This window comes from Phycodurus eques, chromosome 15 (genome assembly GCF_024500275.1).
Source record: "Phycodurus eques isolate BA_2022a chromosome 15, UOR_Pequ_1.1, whole genome shotgun sequence".
NCBI classification, from domain to species: domain Eukaryota; kingdom Metazoa; phylum Chordata; class Actinopteri; order Syngnathiformes; family Syngnathidae; genus Phycodurus; species Phycodurus eques.
The window spans coordinates 8775861-8797307 of record NC_084539.1 but is presented as its reverse complement, the minus strand read 5'-3'; the positions used below and the strand labels follow the sequence as shown (position 1 = coordinate 8797307).

At 40.4% G+C, this 21447-nt stretch overlaps 1 protein-coding gene across 4 annotated transcripts in view; it reads right to left on the bottom strand.

Moving 5' to 3' along the window:
• The window catches only part of znf462 (zinc finger protein 462), a 69498-nt gene that overhangs the window by 2282 nt on the left and 45769 nt on the right, over positions 1-21447 (bottom strand). For 3 of the 4 annotated variants that reach the window (XM_061697447.1, XM_061697450.1, XM_061697448.1), the window contains 7 exons: positions 13345-13712; positions 12424-12542; positions 9631-9831; positions 6974-7202; positions 6757-6899; positions 2340-2563; positions 1-119 (listed from right to left, as the gene is read on the bottom strand). The exon at positions 1-119 is cut by the window's left edge and continues 194 nt beyond it. In XM_061697447.1, the coding sequence (XP_061553431.1) occupies positions 1-119; positions 2340-2563; positions 6757-6899; positions 6974-7202; positions 9631-9831; positions 12424-12542; positions 13345-13712 (1403 nt within the window). The remainder of the gene's footprint in view (positions 120-2339; positions 2564-6756; positions 6900-6973; positions 7203-9630; positions 9832-12423; positions 12543-13344; positions 13713-21447) is intronic. The other variant, XM_061697449.1, reaches the window with a different exon arrangement.

The following is a 21447-nucleotide window of genomic DNA, read 5'->3' as shown; positions in this document are numbered from 1 at the left end:
TCTTCCTGTTCCTCCTCTTGCTGCTGCCGCTCATGCTGCTCCTCGTCACTGCTGATGTTTTCCTTCATCTCCAGCTGGTCCAAGTTGACACGGCCCATCAGCTCAAAGTTCCGGATGACCTGATCGCAAACACAATGTCTCCTTTGAGTTTGACATGCCACTGGAAAATTCTACTTTCACGACCAAGAGTGAATAATAATTTATCATCTTTGGCCGTTTTCTTTTCTCAGAAATTAGCTGTCAAACAAAGCCCCTTCAGAACTTTGCAGGAATTAAACCTCTGCAAATTCCAAAATGTACAATGTTCCAAAAACAATTATAATTTCTATGAAATCTTTCTAACTTTATGAGAACTATACTGCCATTTTATGACCAAAAAACATTTGATTTAATGAGCTTTTTATAATGTAATTTTATGAAAAATTATTTAAAAACAAACAAAAAAAAAGTAGTCGTAGTCATATCACAAGTACAAATATAACAGTAAATTGGTAATATTACAAGGAAAAACTTAATTTTAGGAGAATACGTTGGAAATATAAAAATATTTCTCAGAATACAAAGTTTCATTTGGTAAGAAAAAAATAATGTTACAACAATAAAGTAGGGAAGAAAATGAGCGGAAATCCAAATTATGAGGAAAAACACTAACTTTTACTACAATAGACAATTTTTACAAGAAAAACTAATTTTATGGGAAACTATCTTAATTTTAATTAACTACAACACAAACACAATTTTACAATCATAAAGTTGGAATATTGAGAGGGAAACTCAAGTTTACAAGTAGATTTAACAATACTACGGACAACCCCATTTAACAAAAAAGTCTAGTGATGCACCATAATTTCGGCCAGTTTCAGACCAAGAAACTTTTTTCACCGAAATACAACTCCTGGAATCACATCTCATGGATAACATGTCACATGTTATGGCTGGCACACACAAGTATGTTACTTAGGTGTACTTAAACGTTCCAACCAACCAACCATTTTCTGAGCCGCTTCTCCTCACTAGGGTCCCGGCGTGCTGGAGCCTATGCCAGCTATCTTCGAGCAAGCGGCGGGGTACACCCTGAACTGTTCGCCAGCCAATCGCCGGGCACATATAAACAAACAACCATTCGCACTCACGTTCACACCTACGGACAATTTTGAGTCCGCAATTAACCTAGCATGCATGTTTTTGAGATGTGGGAGGAAACCGGAGTACCCGGAGAAAACCCACGGAGGCACGGGAGAATATGCAAACTCAACACAGGCAGGGCCGGGATTTGAACCCCGGTCCTCAGAACTGTGAGGCAGATGTGCTAACCAGTCATCCACAATGCCGCCGATAGTACCATCAATCAACCATAAATGTGAAATAAGCATAAATGTTAAAAACACACATTCAACAAACTACTAGTATCATAAAACAATAACAAAGATGAACATCTTTTTCTACTGTAATAATTAAAAAGTGCATGCCGCAATGAATTATGGGAACCGCGTGGCTCATCCCAGCAGTTACTAGCCCAAAGGATGCGTCTCTATTGCCGCCCAACCTCGCTGCTTTCTGCTGTTCGGGGGTGGAATGCTTGTTACATGCTATTATGCACCACAGCTACCTACGAGGTACAGCTAACAAGGCTAAATACAGTATGATGCCAAGCCACAGAGGCGAACGTGAGCCTTGCGTCCATTGTCATCGCAGCATAAATACCTAATCATTGCCTCCATGAGAGCAAATAAACTACACATTTAGACAAGTATCGTTATAATTAAAGAAAATCGGCATAGTTTTATAATTAATTAGCGGGTTTGATTTATTTTTATATTTTAATTAATGTAAAGTACTTTGTGTTGCATTTTTTGTATGAAAAGTGCTTACAAATAAAGTGATTGATTGATTGATAATTCCTTTCAGTGTTTCGGCTTTAGGCTTAGGATTTCTCTGTCAGTTTTGGGCAAGAATTTTCATTTCAGCGCATCGTTAAAAAATACATTTTATTACATTAAAATCGCATGAATAAAGTCGTAACATTAAGAAAAAAAATTATTAGGACAAATTATGTATGGAGATTCAAGTTGGACTATGAGGGATCGTAATGAAACTAAATAAACTTTTTTTTTTTTTAAAGTCATGATATGAGGAAAACGTAATAATATAAAAATATTGAAATAGCTAATGAGAATCAAGTTGAACTATTACGAAAGTAATGTCAGAAGATTAGGAGCCATTACTGTAAATTAGTAGAAGTCATGCACATACATTCGCAATAAGACATTCCTTTCCATCCAACATGCACATGGAAGAACAAAAGTGAAGGCATGGGCGTGGATTCTCATGATTCTGACCTTGTGCTCGAGGCGAAGGTGCTCCTCCAGCTGGCTGCGGCGGCTGCTGTCGTAGTAGCACAGCTGGCAGCTGTAGGGTTTGAGCTCAGCGTGCTTGTGCAGGTGCAGCTGCAGGGCGTCGTCGTTGGAGCATGTGAAGGTGCACTTGTGGCAACGGAACACCACGCCTCGGAGGTGACGCGACAGCTTGGAGCGATTCACCTCGAGCGGACCAATACGCTCCTCTGGTGGAAATAAAAGGACGTTGTCATTAGGTACAACTGCACAATCTCGGGGTACACCCTGGCAGTGGCGATCCTAACATCAATGGCATCATGTATGAGACCCCCCTTTGATGATTGACATGTCATGTGCACCAAGGTTATAGTAAAAGAAAACGAACCAACTACAACTAAAATTCAAAAATATTTTTTGTAAACGAAATAAAATAAAAACAAGAATGTTTTAAAAAAATGCTAAACTAAAATGACATTACGTTTGCAAAACTAATTATAGTGAAAATGTCCGACGTTTTCATCTCGGTCAATTTTCATGCATGAGCATTAGGCGTTGACTTTAAATGTATTTTTTTCGTATAAATATATAGATACAGAACGGATACGGAAGGAAGGTCGAACAGTCCATTGGGAACTGTAGTTCACTTACTGTGTGTTGCCTAGAAGTGACGTTGTTCGCACCAATGTATTGACGGCTTGGCAGACCAAGTTTTGCAGTAAAGATAACTTTTACGTCAAAGCTGCTTTTGCCAAAAAACGGCTAAGACAGCTCCCGACTAGCTTGCGCCTTCATGGAACTCAACGTCGTTTTTTCTTCTTTTGGGGAAATCTCAGCGAAACGGACAACTGCCGTGTCTGAAAATGCCGCTGTTTCCCTTCACGAAAGCCAGATGTGAAAGCAGACAAGGACTTTGTCTCGCTGACACAGCAAATGATTGACTGCAACAACAGGACATTTTCACAGCACTACTTTTAAAACTTTTAAAAATTTAAAAGCTTTGTCACATTAATGGTGGACGACTGGTTAGAGCGTGTGCCTCACAGTTCTGATTACCGGGGTTCAATCCCCGGCCCAGTCTGTGTGGAGTTTGCATGTTCTCCCCGTGCCCTTGTGGGTTTTCTCCGGGCACTCCGGTTTCCTCCCACATTCCAAAAACATGCATGCTAGGTTAATTGACAACTCTAAATTGCCCTTAGGTGTGAATGTGAGTGTGAATGGTTGTTTGTTTGTATGTGCCCTGCGATTGGCTGGCAACCAGTTCAGGGAGTACCCCGCCTCCTGCCCGATGATAGCTGGGATAGGCTCCAGCCCGCCCGCAACCCCAGTGAGGAGAAGCTGCTCAGAAAATGGATGGATGTCACATTAATCATGGACTCAAAATAAATAAATAAAAAGACTGGATCCACTTTCACTGGAGATAAAGGAGGTAAAAGGTTAGTTTCTGTCTGTCTAACAGTCCACTTGAGAAGTTTGCAATTTAACAACAAGGGAACGAAAACATGCAAATAAGAACTAGATTTTTTTATTTTATTTATTTATTTATTTTAAAGTTAAACATATAAAAACATTTTTAAAAAGGCCACACTACAGCATGTGTCCCATGAATGGTTTTGCTGTACGTTGTGTTGCATCTAATCTAACTTTAGAAGCAGTATTATGCACTGCACTCAATGCATTTCAAATTCTGTGGACTGTAATACAGTACCTGTATTTGATTTGTGGATGGTTGGGTTTTCTCCGGGCGCTCCGCTTTCCTCCCACATTCCAAAAACATGCATGGTAGGTTAATTGACAACTCTAAATTGCCCTGAGGTGTGAATGTGAGTGCGAATGGTTGTTTGTTTGTATGTGCCCTGCGATTGGCTGGCAACCAATTCAGGGTGTACCCTGCCTCCTGCCCGATGATAGCTGGGATGGGCTCAAACAGGCCCGAAAAAAAAAAAAAGAACTAATACTGAAAAAAACTACCGTATTTTCACGACCATAAGGCGCACTTTTAATAGTTGGAAATTTTCTCCAAAATGGACAGGGCGCCTTATAATGCGTGCTCTTATGTGCGCAAAATGTAGTTTAGTAGTTTTCTGAGACTTTTATTTTGAAATACAATATCAGATCTTCATCAAACCTCTTTTCGTGGAGTCCTTGGTGGTCTGTCACACAGATCTGGACTTGTCTTGCGATACCAATGGGATTATGTTGGGGTGGCCTTGGCTCAGTAGGTAGAATGGGTTCGAATCCCTGCTACAACTGTCCGCATGTCGAAGTGTCCTTGGGCAAGAAACTGAACCCTAATTTGCTCCCAGTGGGCCTGGCAGCGCCTCGCATGGCAGCAGTCGCCCATTGGTTTATGAATGTGTGTGTGAATGTGAGGCTTTGTAAAGTGCTTTGGGCACCGTGATGATGTAGATAAAGTGCGATATAATTGCAGTCCATTTACCATTTATTTTTCCGAAGATATCAAATAAACTACATTTCTTAATGTATCTCAAGATTCAAATTAACTTTGCTGGTTGCATTCCTTAACCGAAGAGCACTGACGTCCGTATTATTGGGAAGCTTTTATTTTGAAGGTGGCTTTCGCCGCGAGTTGGCGACCTATTACTGTAATGCCTAGTATGAACAAAATTAGGGGCGGCTGGCTTGATTGCTACTTTACGAGCGGAGGCTGGCTTGACCGCAGTCGAAAACTACACCTACGAAGAGAGACGCTTACGAAGCACAGTTTAAACTGCAAGCTATCAGTTACGCGGAGGAACATGGGAATCGAGCAGCCGCGAGAGAATTCAAGCTCAACGAATCCGTGGTTCGCAGGTGGAGGAAGCAGGAAAACGAGCTTCGCCAAGTCAAGAAGACGAAGGTGAGTTTCCGCAGATAAAAATGAAAATTACAACACGGAAACTAGGCGAGGTGGCCCGAGTTGGAAGATCAACTCGAGCAATGGATTAATGAACTCCAACCGCTGGACATCGGTGTAAACAGGGCTTTCAAAGTGAAGTTGCGAGCGGCGTGGGAGCGATGGATGACAGATGGCGAACACAGCTTTACTGAGACTAGGAGGCAGCGCCGGGCGAGTTACGCCACAATTTGTGAATGGATTGTGGATGCTTGGGCTAACGTGTCTGCTTGCACTGTTGTTCGAGCTTTCGTAAAAGCCGGCATCATTTCTGAGGAGGCGCACGGCAACGAGACTGACTCCGACAATGACGAGAGGGAACCCAGCGTGTTTGGAGAATTTGCCCAGCATTTCGGATACAGAACATGAGGACTTTGATAGATTTGTGGATGAGGATTGATCAAAAAATAACCTGAGTACATTGTTAAATACTTCAATAAAGTACAACCGAACTCAGTTTTGCTTCCGCTGCCTTTTTAAAAACATTGTTTTAGCGTGCATGCATGCTACCGTATTTTTTAAGCTAGCGTATTTTCTACCATGCCTGAGCCAAATAATACAATGCGCCTTATGTATGTGTTAAATACAGAAATAGACCCCGTAACTGAGCGTGCGCCCTATGGTTGTGAAAATACGGTACAGTAAAATGAAGCATTTTTGAAAAAATAAAAACTGTGTGCTTTTATATTACACAGTACAACTGAACTATTCTTAAAAAATATATATATATTCTTGTAAAGTAAAAAAAATGTACTGTACATGAAAAGTTAAAAAACAACCGTACTGGATTTTAGCGAATAGTGTAAATAAGCTGCTGCATAGCTACAAGCTTCATTGGACATAATGTTTGATTGTTTTTCACCTTTTAATGTTGTAAATTTTAATTGTATTTAACTTAGTGATTCTTTTGCCTACCAATACTGTTACCACACTTTTACTATTAGACAATAGAAAACCATTTTACGTAGCATTTTTAAATAGTTTTATTCAGGAGCATGTTGTCAACCCCCCAGCAATGCCACCCAGTGTAGCCACACATAACGCATTGTGTGAATGAGGCCCATCGTGAATGTATCGTCAATGGCACACATAACGCATTGTGTGAATGAGGCCCATTGTGAATGTATTGTCAATGGCGGTTTGCTGCTTGCAAATCACAAGCCGATTTATTAACGGAACTAAACCCAAAATATTTTTTGCAAGAATATGTATGTCCCACTATTAGTCTAAACATGGCATTGTGACTGATATTGCGTTTGTGAAGTAAGAATTTAATAGATCGATTTATTAATCATCTATTTAACGGGCTGTCATGTTTGGCAATTTCGCGCTCTGCTGTTGATCCAAATTAATGGCTATTTAGACCTCCATTGAGTGACTCTCTAACATGGACTTGGTATAAAAGTGTCACTTTCATTTAAAACAAATTCGACCATGTCGCGCAGTGTGCGGCAGGCTTAATAATTAATATGTTTAACTATACTTTTAAATGACACACACGGAAGTGTGCTGAGACAGGTTGTGTACCTCTGTGCAGTACAATGTGGTCAATCATACTGCTCTTGTATTTGGTGTGGTAGAGACAGAGAGGGCAGCGAAGGTCTTTCTGGATGTCCTCTGGCACGTTGTTGTTGTTGTGGCCTGCCTCCACGTGCAAGGTGAACGTATTCCTATGAACATTAGCAGCTCTGTTAACACACACATCTCTCTCTGACTTCAATTATTCAGCATAGAGGTGTCTCACTTGTAGCAGGTGAAGAAGGAGCAGTCCTTGCACTTAAAGAGCTTCTTGCCACCGTGGCGGTCCCGGTAATGTCGCCGCAGGCTCTGCATGTAGCCTGAGCTGAACTCACAGAACTCGCAGGTGAGGATGCTGTCGGGCCGATGGTCGCCGGGAGACACGTGACTGCGAGAGGCGATCTGATAATGGCTGAGCTGGTCCCGGACGTCAGCTGGCTCCCAGTATGACGCGTCTGAAAGATGAGCAGTCTCTGATATTAAATGCTGCACAGACCATTAAAATTTGAATATATTTTTTTATTTATTTGAGTCCCACTTTATGTGCGGTCAGATTATAGTGGCACAATATTCATATACACTATATAGAGTGACAGGATTACATGAACAAAGTCAAATTGAAAAAAAATTGTAATTTTACAAAAAAACAAAACATTTTGCAGTAATAAATGTTACACAAAAATAAAGTATTCACAATTTTTTTTTTTTACAAGAATAAAGTCTAAACCTAAAAGTTTATTTTACGTGAAAACAATGTACAAGAAAAATGTATGAATATTACAAGTAATATGACTATTCTTATCAAAACAACTTTATTTCAAGGTAATTGTTTACTAAAATCTCCCCTCAGGCAGCTCGTGACTTTATGTATTTGTATTTTATACAATTAATTGAATTTAACTGAAAAGTAGAAAAATAAATAATATATTATTAAAAGAAAATAGAAATATATGAGGGCATCTATGCAGGTATATTATTACAAGCAAAAAATATATATATATTTACAAGAATAAATTTGTAATTAGAAATGATTAGGGGAAAACAGGGTAATTTAAAAAAATAATAATACTAAATGTGAGAAAATACAAATAGTTTAAATTTTAGTTTAATTTTGATAAGAATAGAGTCAAAAAGTATTATGAGAAAAAACTGGTAATTTCTGATAATAATGTAGTATTAAAAGAAAAAGAATAAAGTTGGGATATTATAGCATTTCTCAGTTGCTAAAACCCTATTGTGTTAACCAATTGCTCCTGAACCCACTTCTGAACAGCACTTTTTGCCAAGACACAAAACTTGTGAACATATTTGCAGCCACTTAAACACACTTCGCTCTCTGATGCACTTATTCTGCATGATAAGCACAGTGAAACTGAAAGCACAGGTGTCTCTACAGCAACTCAAAATTGATCACACTTGTGGCTAATGATGTGAAGAAACCAATATAAGACAGTTCAGTGAACACTGGTTGTTTAAAGTTTCACTATGGATAGAGACAATGCGAGAGACAGAGGCAGAGTAAGAGGTAGTCAAGGAGGTATAACAAGGAAGAATTACGTATTTCAGATTAAATACGGACAACTTTCATAGACCACATTCTTCTCTACAGATCGACAATGAGGGAAGCAGGAATGCAGCGAGTGCAGGATTTATGAAGATTCAGAGACGTGAAAAATTGTAATAATAATAATAATTGTACAATAAAGTCAAAATGAGGGGAAAACATTGGTAAAAGGAACACAAATATTAAATTTCTTTGCACCTAATATTTAGAATTTCTTCCCCAAAAAATCCCCAGTCTTTATTCATGCAACTTTAGAACCTTTTTCTCATGTGATTTCGTGGTGATTTCTAAATTTTGTTTTGATTTCTCAGTCTGGCACCAATATATTGGACATGACATGTAAAAGACACTTGACCATGCCTTTATTTCTGAATATTGTGGGCGTTGTTTTAGATTAGCAGGCATTTGGATTTAATCGATATAATATTGTGGTAAATGAACAATTCTCAAGCCACATCATGTATTCACTCTTAATACTTATTTTAAATATCATTTTAAATATCAATCACATGCGCATACATCCATCCCACTTGGGTGAGCCATCGATCCCAGTGCGGGTGTGGCTGAGCAAACCTGCACGTACTTCATTCGTTCTCTCAAGAGCGCTATCTTCTCGCCCTACTTTGAGGCTCAGACACATCAATAAATAAACCACTGTGACACTAATAGAATATCTATCCACCTGAAAAATGCACCATTCAGCACTCAGGAGTTTGCAGGAACATGCAGGAAAAATACAATGCGGTTCAGCTTTCACTCTCACAATGCTTGCTTGCTCTAACAGGAAGGTGGAGAATTTCAACATAAATCAAACATGCTTTATGGAGATAAGGATCTCTGCAAACATGTTATTTATATACATTTCAATATATATATACATTTCTCTCTCTCTCTCTCTCTCTAATATATATATATATATATATATATATATAAACACACACAGACAGACAGATCGATATATAGACGGATAGATGATATATGATTGCGAAACTATATAAATGTTTAATCGCTTCGTCATATGATTGATTACACAATAAATTGATGGATAACTAGTTTTAAAATCAAAAGTCAGGATAATGGTTTATTCAGGTATTTGTAAAAAAGGATTTGCTAACAAAAAAATTCTTAACATTATTATTCATTTTGGCACAGATTAGAGCAAGAATCATGTAAGTTGACGTACATGATTTGCTTACAGATAAAATGATGTGGCAGGTGGTATCTGGCCCCCGGGCCTTGAGTTTGACACTTGTGCTCTATGCCATATTTCATTTGTTCTAATGTCAATCCCTTGCTTACTGGTCTCACAAATGCCATACCTTCCGGAGTCAAGGGGCTGTGCTCCGCGTTCGTGGTCAGTCGAGTGGGGGTCCTGAGGGCAGCGTGAGCGGCCTGCGTGGCAGCCCGCAGTTTGGGGAGGGTGAGGGCCTCGCCGTGGTCTCGCAACGAATGTTCCTTCAGCTGGCTGATGGTCATGGAGGAAAAGGGGCAGGACAAGCACTTGTACGTGTGCTGCTCGCCTAATGGGGGACAAATACAACGTAAAATATTACAATATGGCGGAACGGTGGACGACTGGTTAGAGCGTCAGCCTCACAGTTCTGAGGACCCGGGTTCAGTCCCCGGCCCCGCCTGTGTGGAGTTTGCATGTTTTCCCCGTGCCTGCGTGGGTTTTGTCCGGGCACTGCGGTTTCCTCCCACCTCCCAAAAACATGCATTAATTGGAGACTCTAAATGGCCCGTAGGTGTGACTGAGTGCGAATGGTTGTTTGTTTGTATGTGCCCTGCGATTGGCTGGCAACCAGTTCAGAGTGTACCCCGCCTCCTGCCCGATGACAGCTGGGATAGGCTCCAGCACGCCCGCGACCATAATGAGGAGAAGCGGCTCAGAAAATGGATGAATATTACAATATACAGAGACGTATTCTTACAATATGTAACAGTCATGTGCGAGTTGATGACGCTGCAAATGTATATACAGTATTTCCACAAATAGTGTCCAGGGGCATTTGTATCTGTCCACTGCAGATGGGCTAGGTGTTGAGAATTCTTTTGAATACTATTAAACATTATGTATTCCAATTTATGTCAAGTACAAGTGGGGTTAACAAAATAAATGTAATGCAAAAGGGGCAAAAAAATATTAAATAAAAATTGGTGCATAATTCTCAAACAAAAACATGAACATGCACAACCCTCTGGAGTGACCACAAATCAGTATACCAGAATGCTAATCCTCCTTTAATAAAACTAATAAATAATAAAACCAGGTGGAGAAACTCCGTTATAACGTGCCGTTTTATTTATGTGCTGCTGTTTTGGTTAGCAATCTTGTTCAAATGGGCTCAACTGCTTCTTGCTTATGGAAAAATGGTGTCTATGAACTGAGGTAAAAAACTGAGGTAATTACACTTCTTTTTTTTTCTTTTTTTTTTTCTTTTTTTTTTCCTTAAATGGGGAAAAAGGGAGGCAGATATCACAGTGATCATTGTCACAGATCACGGTATCAAAGGTTCTAGGTTTGAATCTTGCTTGAGGACTGCCTGTGTTTTTTTGGCTTTTCTCTGTGTACTCTGGGTTTCTCTCACAGTCCAAAAATCCATGCACGTTAAGTTCAGGAACACTCCAAATTGTTGTTTGTCTCGTGCTCTGCGATTGACAGGCAACCAGTCCAAGGTGTACCCCTCGCCTTGGATTATTCACCAACCATTACAGCCACTAGTTGTGCAAATACACTATATTATCCATTGTGGATTCAAATGAGTATAAAAAATAAGACACTGTTTTCCTTCAGTCTCTATTGTATATTGATATTATTTAGGCCTATTATTTATTCACAGTGGGTACGGAAAGTATTCAGACCCCCTTAAATTTATCACTGTTATATTGCAGCCATTTTCTAAAATCATTTAAGTTCTATTTTTCCCCTCATTAATGTACACACAGCACCCCACATTGACAGAAAAATACTGAATTGTTGAAATTTTTTCAGATTTATTAAAAAAGAAAAACTTAAATATCTCACAGCCATAAGTATTCAGACCCTTTGCTGTGACACTCATATTTAACTCGGGTGCTGTCGATTTCTTCTGATCATCCTTGAGATGGTTCTACACCTTCATTGGAGTCCCGCTGTGTTTGATTATACTGCTTGGAATTGATTAGGAAAGCCGCACACCTGTCTATATAAGACCATACAGCACACAGTGCATGTCAGAGCAAATGACAATCATGAGGTCAAAGGAACTGCCTGAAGAGTTCAGAGACAGAATAGTGGCAAGGCACAGATCTGGTCATAGTTATAAAAAAAAAAAAAAATCTGATGCACTTGTTCCGAAGAGCACAGTGGCCTCCATAATCCTTAAATGGAAGACGTTTGGGACGACCAGAACCCTTCCTAGAGCTGGCCGTCTGGCCAAACTGAGCAATTGGGAGAGAAGAGCCTTGGTGAGAGAGGTAAAGAAGAACCCACAGATCACTGTGGCTGAGCTCCAGAGATGCAGTCGAGAGATGGGAGAAACTTCTAGAAAGTCAACCATCACTGCAGCCCTCCACCAGTCGGGGTTTTATGGCAAAGTGGCCCGACGGAAGCCAGCTAAAATAATAAAGGAGTGGCTTCAGAACAACTCTGAGTGTTCTTGAATGGCACAGCCAGAGCCCTGACTTAAACCCAATTGAGCAACTCTGACTCTGGAGAGACCTGAAAATGGCTGTCCACCAATGTTCGCCAGCCAACCTGACAGAACTGGAGAGGATCTGCAAGGAGGAATGGCAGACGATCCCCAAATCTAGGTGTAAAAAACTTGCATCATTCCCAAAAAGACTCATGGCTGTATTAAATCAAAAGGATGCTTCTACTAAATACTGACCAAAGGGTCTGAATACTTATGGCTGTGTGATATTTCAGTTTTTCTTTTTTTAATAAATCTGCAAAAAGTTTTTTTCTGTCAATATGGGGTGCTTTGTGTACATTAATGATGGAAAAAAAAATAACATAAATGATTTTAGCAAATGGCTGCAATATAACAGAGTGAAAAGTTTACGGGGGTCTGAATATTTTTCATGCCCACTGTATACATATGACCATAATGTGTTTGCACGTGTATATTTACCGGTGTGCGTCTTGTGCAGGTGGCTCTTCAAGCGGCTCACGTAGGCAGACTTAAAGGGACATAATTTGCACTTGAAAGGTTTGTGGTGGCCGTGGTGAGACTGCATATGTCTGTCCAGACTGGTGTTGAGAGAATAAGGAGACGAGACATAAAAATGTTAAAACCATGACGAGACATAAAAATGTTAAAACCATAACAAAAGGGATGGAAGCTAAAATGACAGGAATCAAGCACCACTATGGTTCTTCCACTGAGTGCAGAGCAGGGAGCTGAGGTGGTGGAAAAGAGTGGGAACTCATCTACCCACCATCCCCTGGTGGGAGTGCCTGTGGGGACGCTGGCTGTGTTTTGAATGCCAGCCTGCCTCGGTGGCATGGGAGTGCAGTCTGTTTCTAGGTCAGTGCACACAGTATACAGGGGGGATTACACCTGACTCTCAGTCGTGCTCGCTCCATGTCTGATGGATATATATAAAAAGTGTCCGAGTCCGAACAGACAGGATATTGCTAGATTTAATTTTTATCGTTTAAAACTAATATGAAATACTAATAAAAATGTGTAAGTACAAATCTAATAAATCAAAGCTAATTTTTAAAATGTAAAAAAAATATCGAAATAATGAAATTTGCATTTAATTAAAAAAATAGAAATTAGCTCTTTGAATTTTTTAAATTTTTAATACATCCAAATATTTCATTTAAAACTGTACTGTAAATAAAATAAATTGACTTTTTAAAAGGTAACAAAATCTAAATAATAAATCATGAATAAACATTGAATTAAAATTTTATTTTAAACAAATCAGATCTAGTGAAAAAATAAAATGAATTTAAATAAAATTAAGCACATAAACAAATACAGTAAATAAATAATTTTACAATAACTTTCAATTAGATCTCTACAGATGCTGCTCCAACTCACTTGTGTCTGAAGGGTGAGACAAACTGGCAGTACTGACAGCTATACTTGTCTTCCCTGATGATCATGGCCATGGCCGAGTGACTCCTCTCGTGGGAGCGGAGGCCCTGCATGGACATGAAGACCCGGTCGCACTGGGCGCACGGGTGGCCTCCCGTCGCCAGCCTTTGCTTCAAAGTCGAGGACCTCCCTTCGATGGCATCCAACTCTGTTTCAGGTGTCTCTGTGGAAACGGCGGAAGAAGCTGCAGGGAGCGAGGCGAGGCCCTTTGTAGCATTTTTGGGTCTCTCGTTTCCTGCTCCATCCTTCTCCACATCACCGTTAACCAGTCTCTCTGAAGGCATGGTGAGGGCCACCTCACTGACTTCCTGCTGAAAAATAAAGATTTTTACCTTAGTTTATTATCTTTGAAAAATTGGTATTTGCTCAGTCCTATGCTACAATGAAGCACCACTAAGGCCAAAGGTCCTCAACGTGAACTCTGTGGTCTTGACTTGACCCAGATGCTTCTCGACTCCTTTTGACCATCCATTCATCAATTTTGTACCACTTATCCTGTTCAGGGTCACAGTTCATCTGAAAACTATCCCAGTTGATTTTGGGAAATATTCTGGGCACACCTTGGACGGATCACTAGTCATTCATAGGACACATAGACAATCAAAGTGTTCAACTACCCTAACATGCATGATTTTGGCGTGGAGGAGGAAGCTGGACTACCTGGAGAAAACCCATGCAAACACAGGAATATCATGTAGACTCCATATAGAAAGGCAACGATTTGAACCTGGATCCTTTTGACTTCAAGGCGAAGACCATCACAACTTAATCAAATTGTTTGTTCAGAGTAGCTTTGCGACTAGGTGTGTGGGTGTGCGCAATGTCCAGGCACAAGGCGGTGCGAAGATCGTCTGAGTCGTTGCATGTGTCATTATTGTTCAGTGAATAAAATGCCTTTTAGGGGTGCCTTGACATCCCCTCGCAAATATTCATGTACAGTGGGCCAAAAAGTATTTAGTCAGCCACCAATTGTACAAGTTCCCCCACTTAAAAAGATGAGAGAGGCCTGTGGGGGGGGGGGGGAAGCCAGAAAATCACATTGTTGACATCTGATTTTTAAAGAATTATGGTGCAAAATAAGTATTGTTCAATAACAAAAGTTCATCTCAATACCTTGTTATTAACCTTTTGTTGGCAATGACAGAGGTCAAACATTTTCTGTCTTCAAATTGTTTTCACACACTGTTGCTGGTATTTTGGCCCGTTCTTCCATGCAGAAGATCTCCTCTAGAGCAGTGATGTTTTGTGGCTGTTGCTGGGCAACACAGACTTTCAACTCCCTCCAAAGATTTTCTATGGGGTTGCGATCTGGAGACTGGCTAGGCCACTCCTGGACCTTGAAATGCTTCTTACGAAGCCATTCCTTCGTTGCCCGGGCGGTGTGTTTGGGATCATTGTCATACTGAAAGACCCAGCCACGTTTCATCTTCATGGCCTTGCTGATAAGAGGTTTTCACTCAAAATCTCACGATACATGGCCCCATTCATTCTTTCCCTTACATGGATCAGTCTTCCTGGTCCTTTGCAGAAAAACAGTCCCAAAGCTTGATGTTTCCACCCCCATGCTTCACAGTAGGTATGGTGTTCTTTGGATGCAACTCCGCATTCTTTCTCCGCCAAACACGACAAGTTGAGTTTTTACCAAAAAGTTCAATGTTGGTTTCATATGACATTCTCACAATCCTCTTCTGGATCATCAAAATGCTCTAGCAAACTTTGGACATGTACTGACTTAAGCAGGGGGACACGTCTGTCACTGCAGGATTTGAGTCCCTGGTGGCGTAGTGTTTTATTGATGGTAGCCTTTGTTACTTTGGTCCCAGCTCTCTGCATGTCATTTACTAGGTCCCCCCGTGTGGTTTTGGGATTTTTGCTCACCGTTCTTGTGATCATTTTGACATCGGGGTGAGATCTTGCGTGGAGCCCCAGATGGAGGGAGATCAGTGGTCTTGTATGTCTTCCATTTTCTAATAATTGCTCCCACAGTTGATTTCTTCACACCAAGCTGCTTACCTATTCCAGATTCAGTCATCCCAGCCTGGTGCAGGTCTACAATTGTGTTTCTGGTGTCCTTCGACAGCTCATTGGTCTTCACCATAGTGGAGTTTGGAGTGTGACTGTTTGAAGTTGTGGACAGGTATCTTTTATACTGATGAGTTCAAACAGGTACCATTAATACAGGTAACGAGTGGAGGACAGAGGAGCCTCTAAAAGAAGTTACAAGTCTGTGAGCCAGAAATACTTATTTTCCACCATAATTTTCTAATAAATTCTTTAAAAATGAGACAATGTGACTTTCTGGATTTGTTTTTGTCTCTCATAGATGAGGTATACCTGTGATGAAAATTACAGGCCTCTCTCATCTTTTTAAGTGGGAGAACTTGCACAATTGGTGGCTGACCAAATATTTTTTTGCCCCACTGTGGAGACCCCTGGAAAGCTCCCCAAAGAATATTCCCCCTACACCGCTTTCACCGATTGACACAAAATTTTGACGAATTGCTACGGAATTCGATCAAATGAGCCCCAATCATAAGAAGTCAAGCCAGATGGCCAACGCTAAACCTTTTTACATACAGTGGTGTAGAAAAGGCTTTGCCCCTTTCCTTATTGTTTTTTTCTCCATTTTGTCACATTTAAATGTTTCTGATCGTCAAACAAATATAAATGTTAAGTCAAAGACAACAAGTACATACAAAATACAGTTTTTAAATGGTTATTATTACGGAAGAAAAAAATCCAAACCTTCTTGGCCCTGTGTGAAAAAGTGATTAAAACACACAAAGTGGCTGAGTCTGTGGGGATCCCCCGGCCCCTCGCAGAGAACTTCTGATTTCAACATAAATTAAGTAATCTGGAAGACTGAAGAGTACAATAAAGCAAAAATTAAAAAAATAATAAAAATCAAATTAAAAACAATTCTTCACGCAGAAAAATTTACAACGCTCAAGTACATGTGGATGTACAAATTTAAGATTCAAACAAAATTTGCCTCATTTCTTTGCTTTATTGTTCTGGCCTCCAACTTTAACCAGGCCCATCTCCACCTGCACCTGACGCCTGCTTCAAGCTGTGCCACATGAATAGCATCCTCCTCTTTAAGCATGCTCATTCTGGAAAACAATTGACTAAAATCAAGTCTGTTTCAGTTAATTTCTCACTATTACCAACTTCGAAGGCTAATCCCAAATGCATCCTCCAGGAAAAAATTAAGTAAAATATTTTTCCCTTTTTTTGGGCCATTTCTGAATTTGAAGGTAGTTCATTCTGTGCTGTGACATAATCCCTAACATCGCTTAATACATTTAACATTATCATCAGTAAACTAATTAGATCATTGTAAGTGCGTTTCCTAATTAATACAAAATGTACTAACGGATCAACTCGTCGCCGATGTTACGTGTGCTTCGCGGTTCCGCTGAGACCACAACCAGGGCCACGACCCCCAGCACCTCAACACAAAAATACAAAAGACCAGTGCAACAATATGACACGGGCTGATCTGACGAGCAAAAATGTTGCTTAATAAGAGTCACAATAGAGGATGTCCGCTCCAGAGGTAGGTAGAGTAGCCAAATATTGTAACCAAGTAAGAGTAGTTACTTGACAATAATGTGACTCAAGTAAAAGTAGCCCTCCAAAAAATTACTTAGTAAGAGTAAAAAGTACACTGTGAAATAATTACTCAAGTACTGGTGAAATAATTACTCAAGTACTGAGTCAATAGTGAGTAACTACTGATTTTTGTAACCACAGCAAGAACATAAAAAAAATTCAAAAATAAAATGTGAATGTGCAAATTCTGCTGTTGCTGTGTGTGTGTGTGTGCACAGTCAAAACTACAAAAAAAAACATCTGCAATTTACTGCAAGGTGTTTTCTAAAGTTATAAGTGAAATGAAAAAACGTTTGGGCAGACAGTGCCAGACAAATACTACAATACATGAAAGCTGTTTTTTTTGTTCGTCTAAATGAAAACATGAGTAGCGCGCCGTATCCTTCATAGTAACGACGACCTTCCCAAAATAGCCGCCATGTAGGCACGCCAATCAACCGGGCTGGCTTATCTAGTGTTAATACCTATGCCCAGGAAGCCCAATAGAAAACGTTGTGTGAGGTCATGTGACTTTGTGTCGTTTGATTGGTGAACAAGACTTAAACGTCACTAGCGCTTAAATTGGATTGGCGCAAACAGCATGCGCTGCGGAAGTCGAAGTCATAGTCTCGCACACGAAATAGTTGATAAATTAAGCAATAATTGATAAATAAAAGTAGCGAGTGACATTTAGATCATTGGAACTGAGTAAAAGTACTTCTTAACAGCAGAAGCGACGGAAGTGTTTTTTCTGGTCTCGTCAACTCCTGTGACTTATCCAAAGCTGGTCCCGAGCGCACAGGGGAACCTCAGGCCAATGTGCTCGCATATTAGTCCGCTGCGCAGTAATATTCAGAAATTACATGTGTGTGGATGTGTGGAATGGATCTAGCTGCCAGAGTTCAAGGAGTATGAAAGAGTCTGACGACGACGGCGAACCCCCCAGGAAAATCTCATCAGATCTCGACGATTCACGTAAATGGCCTATTTTGAGTTCAAAACGGCATATTTTGCCAAAACGCGACTGATTTGTATCTATGTGAACGTCTGTGCTAACCCGTCCGCCGCTGTGATTCAAAATGTTTAAGCTTTTTTGCCTATGCCACTTAATGCGAGCGGCGCATGGTATCATTCCGATGATAATTTTGAGTCACTGCCATGGAAAAAGGGGACTGCAAGGGCCGATTTATTTTTTTATTCATTTTATTATTTATCAAAAATCAATCATGTTTTAATACTATAAATTATGTGTACATTCTCAGTTATCCAGGTCATGGTAATCCACAAAGTTGAATCAAGCCAACTGGACTGTTCTTGTTTCAGGAGGACGTTTCACCTTTAATCCAAAAGGCTTCTTCAGTTTTCTTCAGAAATGAATCCTTTTGGATTAAAGGTGAAACATCTTCCACACACAAGAACAGTCAATTTGCATTGATTCAACCTTTGCGGAATACTATAAATTTAATCTTCATTTTATTTGACAGTCAGGCAAAACTAGAGCGACAGCTCGGAGGTGCATAGATCATTAACCTAACCTAACATACCTTTTCAGTCAGGCACACAGTTACTGCCATACCTTTTATTATTATTATTATTGTTTCATATTCATGGCCTACAAGTGTTTTTCATTCAAATATTTATAATAATTATGACTTGAGTACTGCATTAACGTATGTTAGTAATAGACTACAGCGGATTCTGACTAAGAATTTGGGTTACGTTACCGCCGTAGTAGCGAAACTGTCGTAAACCGAGGCCCCCTCTGCATAGTTTACATTGAAGGGCAAGAAGACAAGCATGCAGCAAAACATCTGAACTTCTGTAGATACTACATCTGAAACCACTGTCTCTTAATCCTTATTCAGGTGTTGTGTGCCAAACTTCTTTTGATTTCAGCCTGTTGGCAAGAGGGCAATATTTTTCCATCTATTTCCATCTCTCCTCATCTTCTGCAGGCTTTCTGCGGCTGTCACAAGGCGATGGACAATCACCATGACTTATTTTACACACTCAAGGAGGCTCATAGATGTTTGTGGAAAGGCCTGACCCTGTACTTCGTGCAGCCATCAAATGTGGCATCTCCACAGTGAACCTAGCCATGGTGTCTGTAAAATGAATCACCTGAGAAGGAGGAAGGTTCTTCAAAAAGCATAACTGAAACTGTAGCTATTGTGCAGTGTACTGGTTGACAATTAAGTCCATTAATGTCCTCCGTTTGGTTAGAGCGTTGCATCCTCAGGCCCATTCCCAGTCTCCCCAGAATACTAATGCTCCAATGGATACTCGACGGGTATCCTAAAAGTAATAGCTCACAATCTCTCCGTTCTCCTCCCTCTCTTGTGTTGTCTCGAGGGGAAGCTGGCAGCCGCTGCCACCACGAGCAAAACAGAATGGGGAAGAACAAGATGCACACATCAAGAGAAGCAGATCACAGGGAACCGATAAGTGCGCTATGGCGGTGAAGTCAGAAAGACTGTCAAGGCTTTAAAATGACAGTTGCACCAAATCCAGAAAAACAGAGTCAACAGTAATATGTTTATGTAACTTTTTAGAAACAAACCTCTAAATTCACAAAGAAACCTTGCAAGACCTTAGGCAAGCTCATCAGACGCAGCTGCATTCAAGTGTTTCCCTTTGGCTTTTTTGTGTGTTGCCACAACTTGAAAAAGTAACTCAGCTACTTTACCAATTACTTGATCTTAAAAGCAACTTGTTACTTTACTGATTACTTGATTTTAAAAGTAACTCAGGTAGAAAAAGGTAACTAGTTAATTTCAGCAGCTGCCAAGTGGCAGGAATATCACTTATTCACAGTACAAAAAAAAGCATTAACTTAACCGTCCCCATTACTTGGTAATGTACACCACACAAGTTACAGAATGATGTCATCAACATGAACCAGTAACTTAAATATTACTGCAGGTTGAAGCCACATTAAATGAGCAACTTAGTGCAGACTGGACATCCCAACACAGTACAATAAGTACCTAAAGGTAAACAAGCATACCTTTCTCAGTACGCTTCTCTGATAGATGGATGCCGATTGTGGTCCATGAAGGCAACTGTCTGTGTGTGCGTGCGTGTACATAAACGTGAAAGTGACACACACATACACCATTGCTCCGACCATCGTAATTTTGATACGAAGAGCGAGAAAAGGTGACAAGATTACGCAACTGTGTAACTAGCAAAGCTGTGGGTGATTGATGGGGGGGAGAAGCACTTACATACGTGACATCAGCCGTGCACCGCGTTAAACCAGCTCACAGTCCAGAATACAGTTGAAAGTTCTCTCTTTATCATAAATATAATTTTAAGTATTGTAAGTCCTTCAGTGAGTCAGTCCTTATTTTATGATGATTTATGACCGCGTACTTCGGAATGAATAATTAACCCTCAATGCATTGCGTGCTCAACACACCAGTAAAACTGTATTCTTAATGTGTAACTAAAAAAGCAACAACAATCAAATACACTTTTTTCTAAGGAAAATAAAAAGTCTGGCGATAGTTGAATCGTGCATTTTTTTGCAATTTTATGGTATTGTACCGTCACTGTGCATTGTAGAATGAAGAATCACCTCCCAGTTGCTTCCTTCTGTTTGTTAAGAAATGAGCGCTCTGCGAGAATGGTTAAATGCTATTGAATAGCTGGACTGCGTTTTGTTCGAATAAACAAATCACAAATTAGTACTTGGTGAGAGACATCGATGACTCAAAACTAACTATTCCTGGTTTGAAGAAGTAACTGTGGTCTAATTACTTTCCGGGAACGGGAAAAGTAACAGGCGGCACGATGGCCGACTGGTTAGAGCGTCAGCCTCACAGTTCTGAGGAGCGGGGTTCAATCCCCGGCCCCGCCTGTGTGGAGTTTGCATGTTCTCCCCGTGCCTGCGTGGTTTTTCTCCGGGCATTCCGGTTTCCTCCCACATCCCAAAAACATGCATTAATTGGGGACTCTAAATTGGCCGTAGGTGTGAATGTGAGTGTGAATGTTGTTTGTATGTGCCCTGCGATTGGCTGGCAACAAGTTCAGGGTGTACCCCGCCACCTGCCCGAAGATAGCTGGATAGGCTACAGCACACTCGCGACCCTAGTGAGGAGAAGCGGCTCAGAAAATGGATGGATGGATGGGAAAAGTAACGTTACTTTGCTTGTTACTCAAAATGGCAGCATTTCGGAGTAACACGTTACCGGCATCACTGGTGACACCACCATAGAAAAATATGACAGCGAATCTGAAATGGTATCTAGTTATGTATCAGATTTACTGATATCAAAAGTCAGTCATATTGCTGCCATAGTAGTTAGCATGATTGCCTCTCAGTCGAAAGGTTCGGTGCTTAAGTCTCAGGCCTTTCTGTGTGGAGTTTGCGTGTTCTCACCGAGCTTGCGTGGGGTTTCTCAGGGTACTCTGGTTCCTCCCACATTCCAAAAACATGCATGGTAGGTT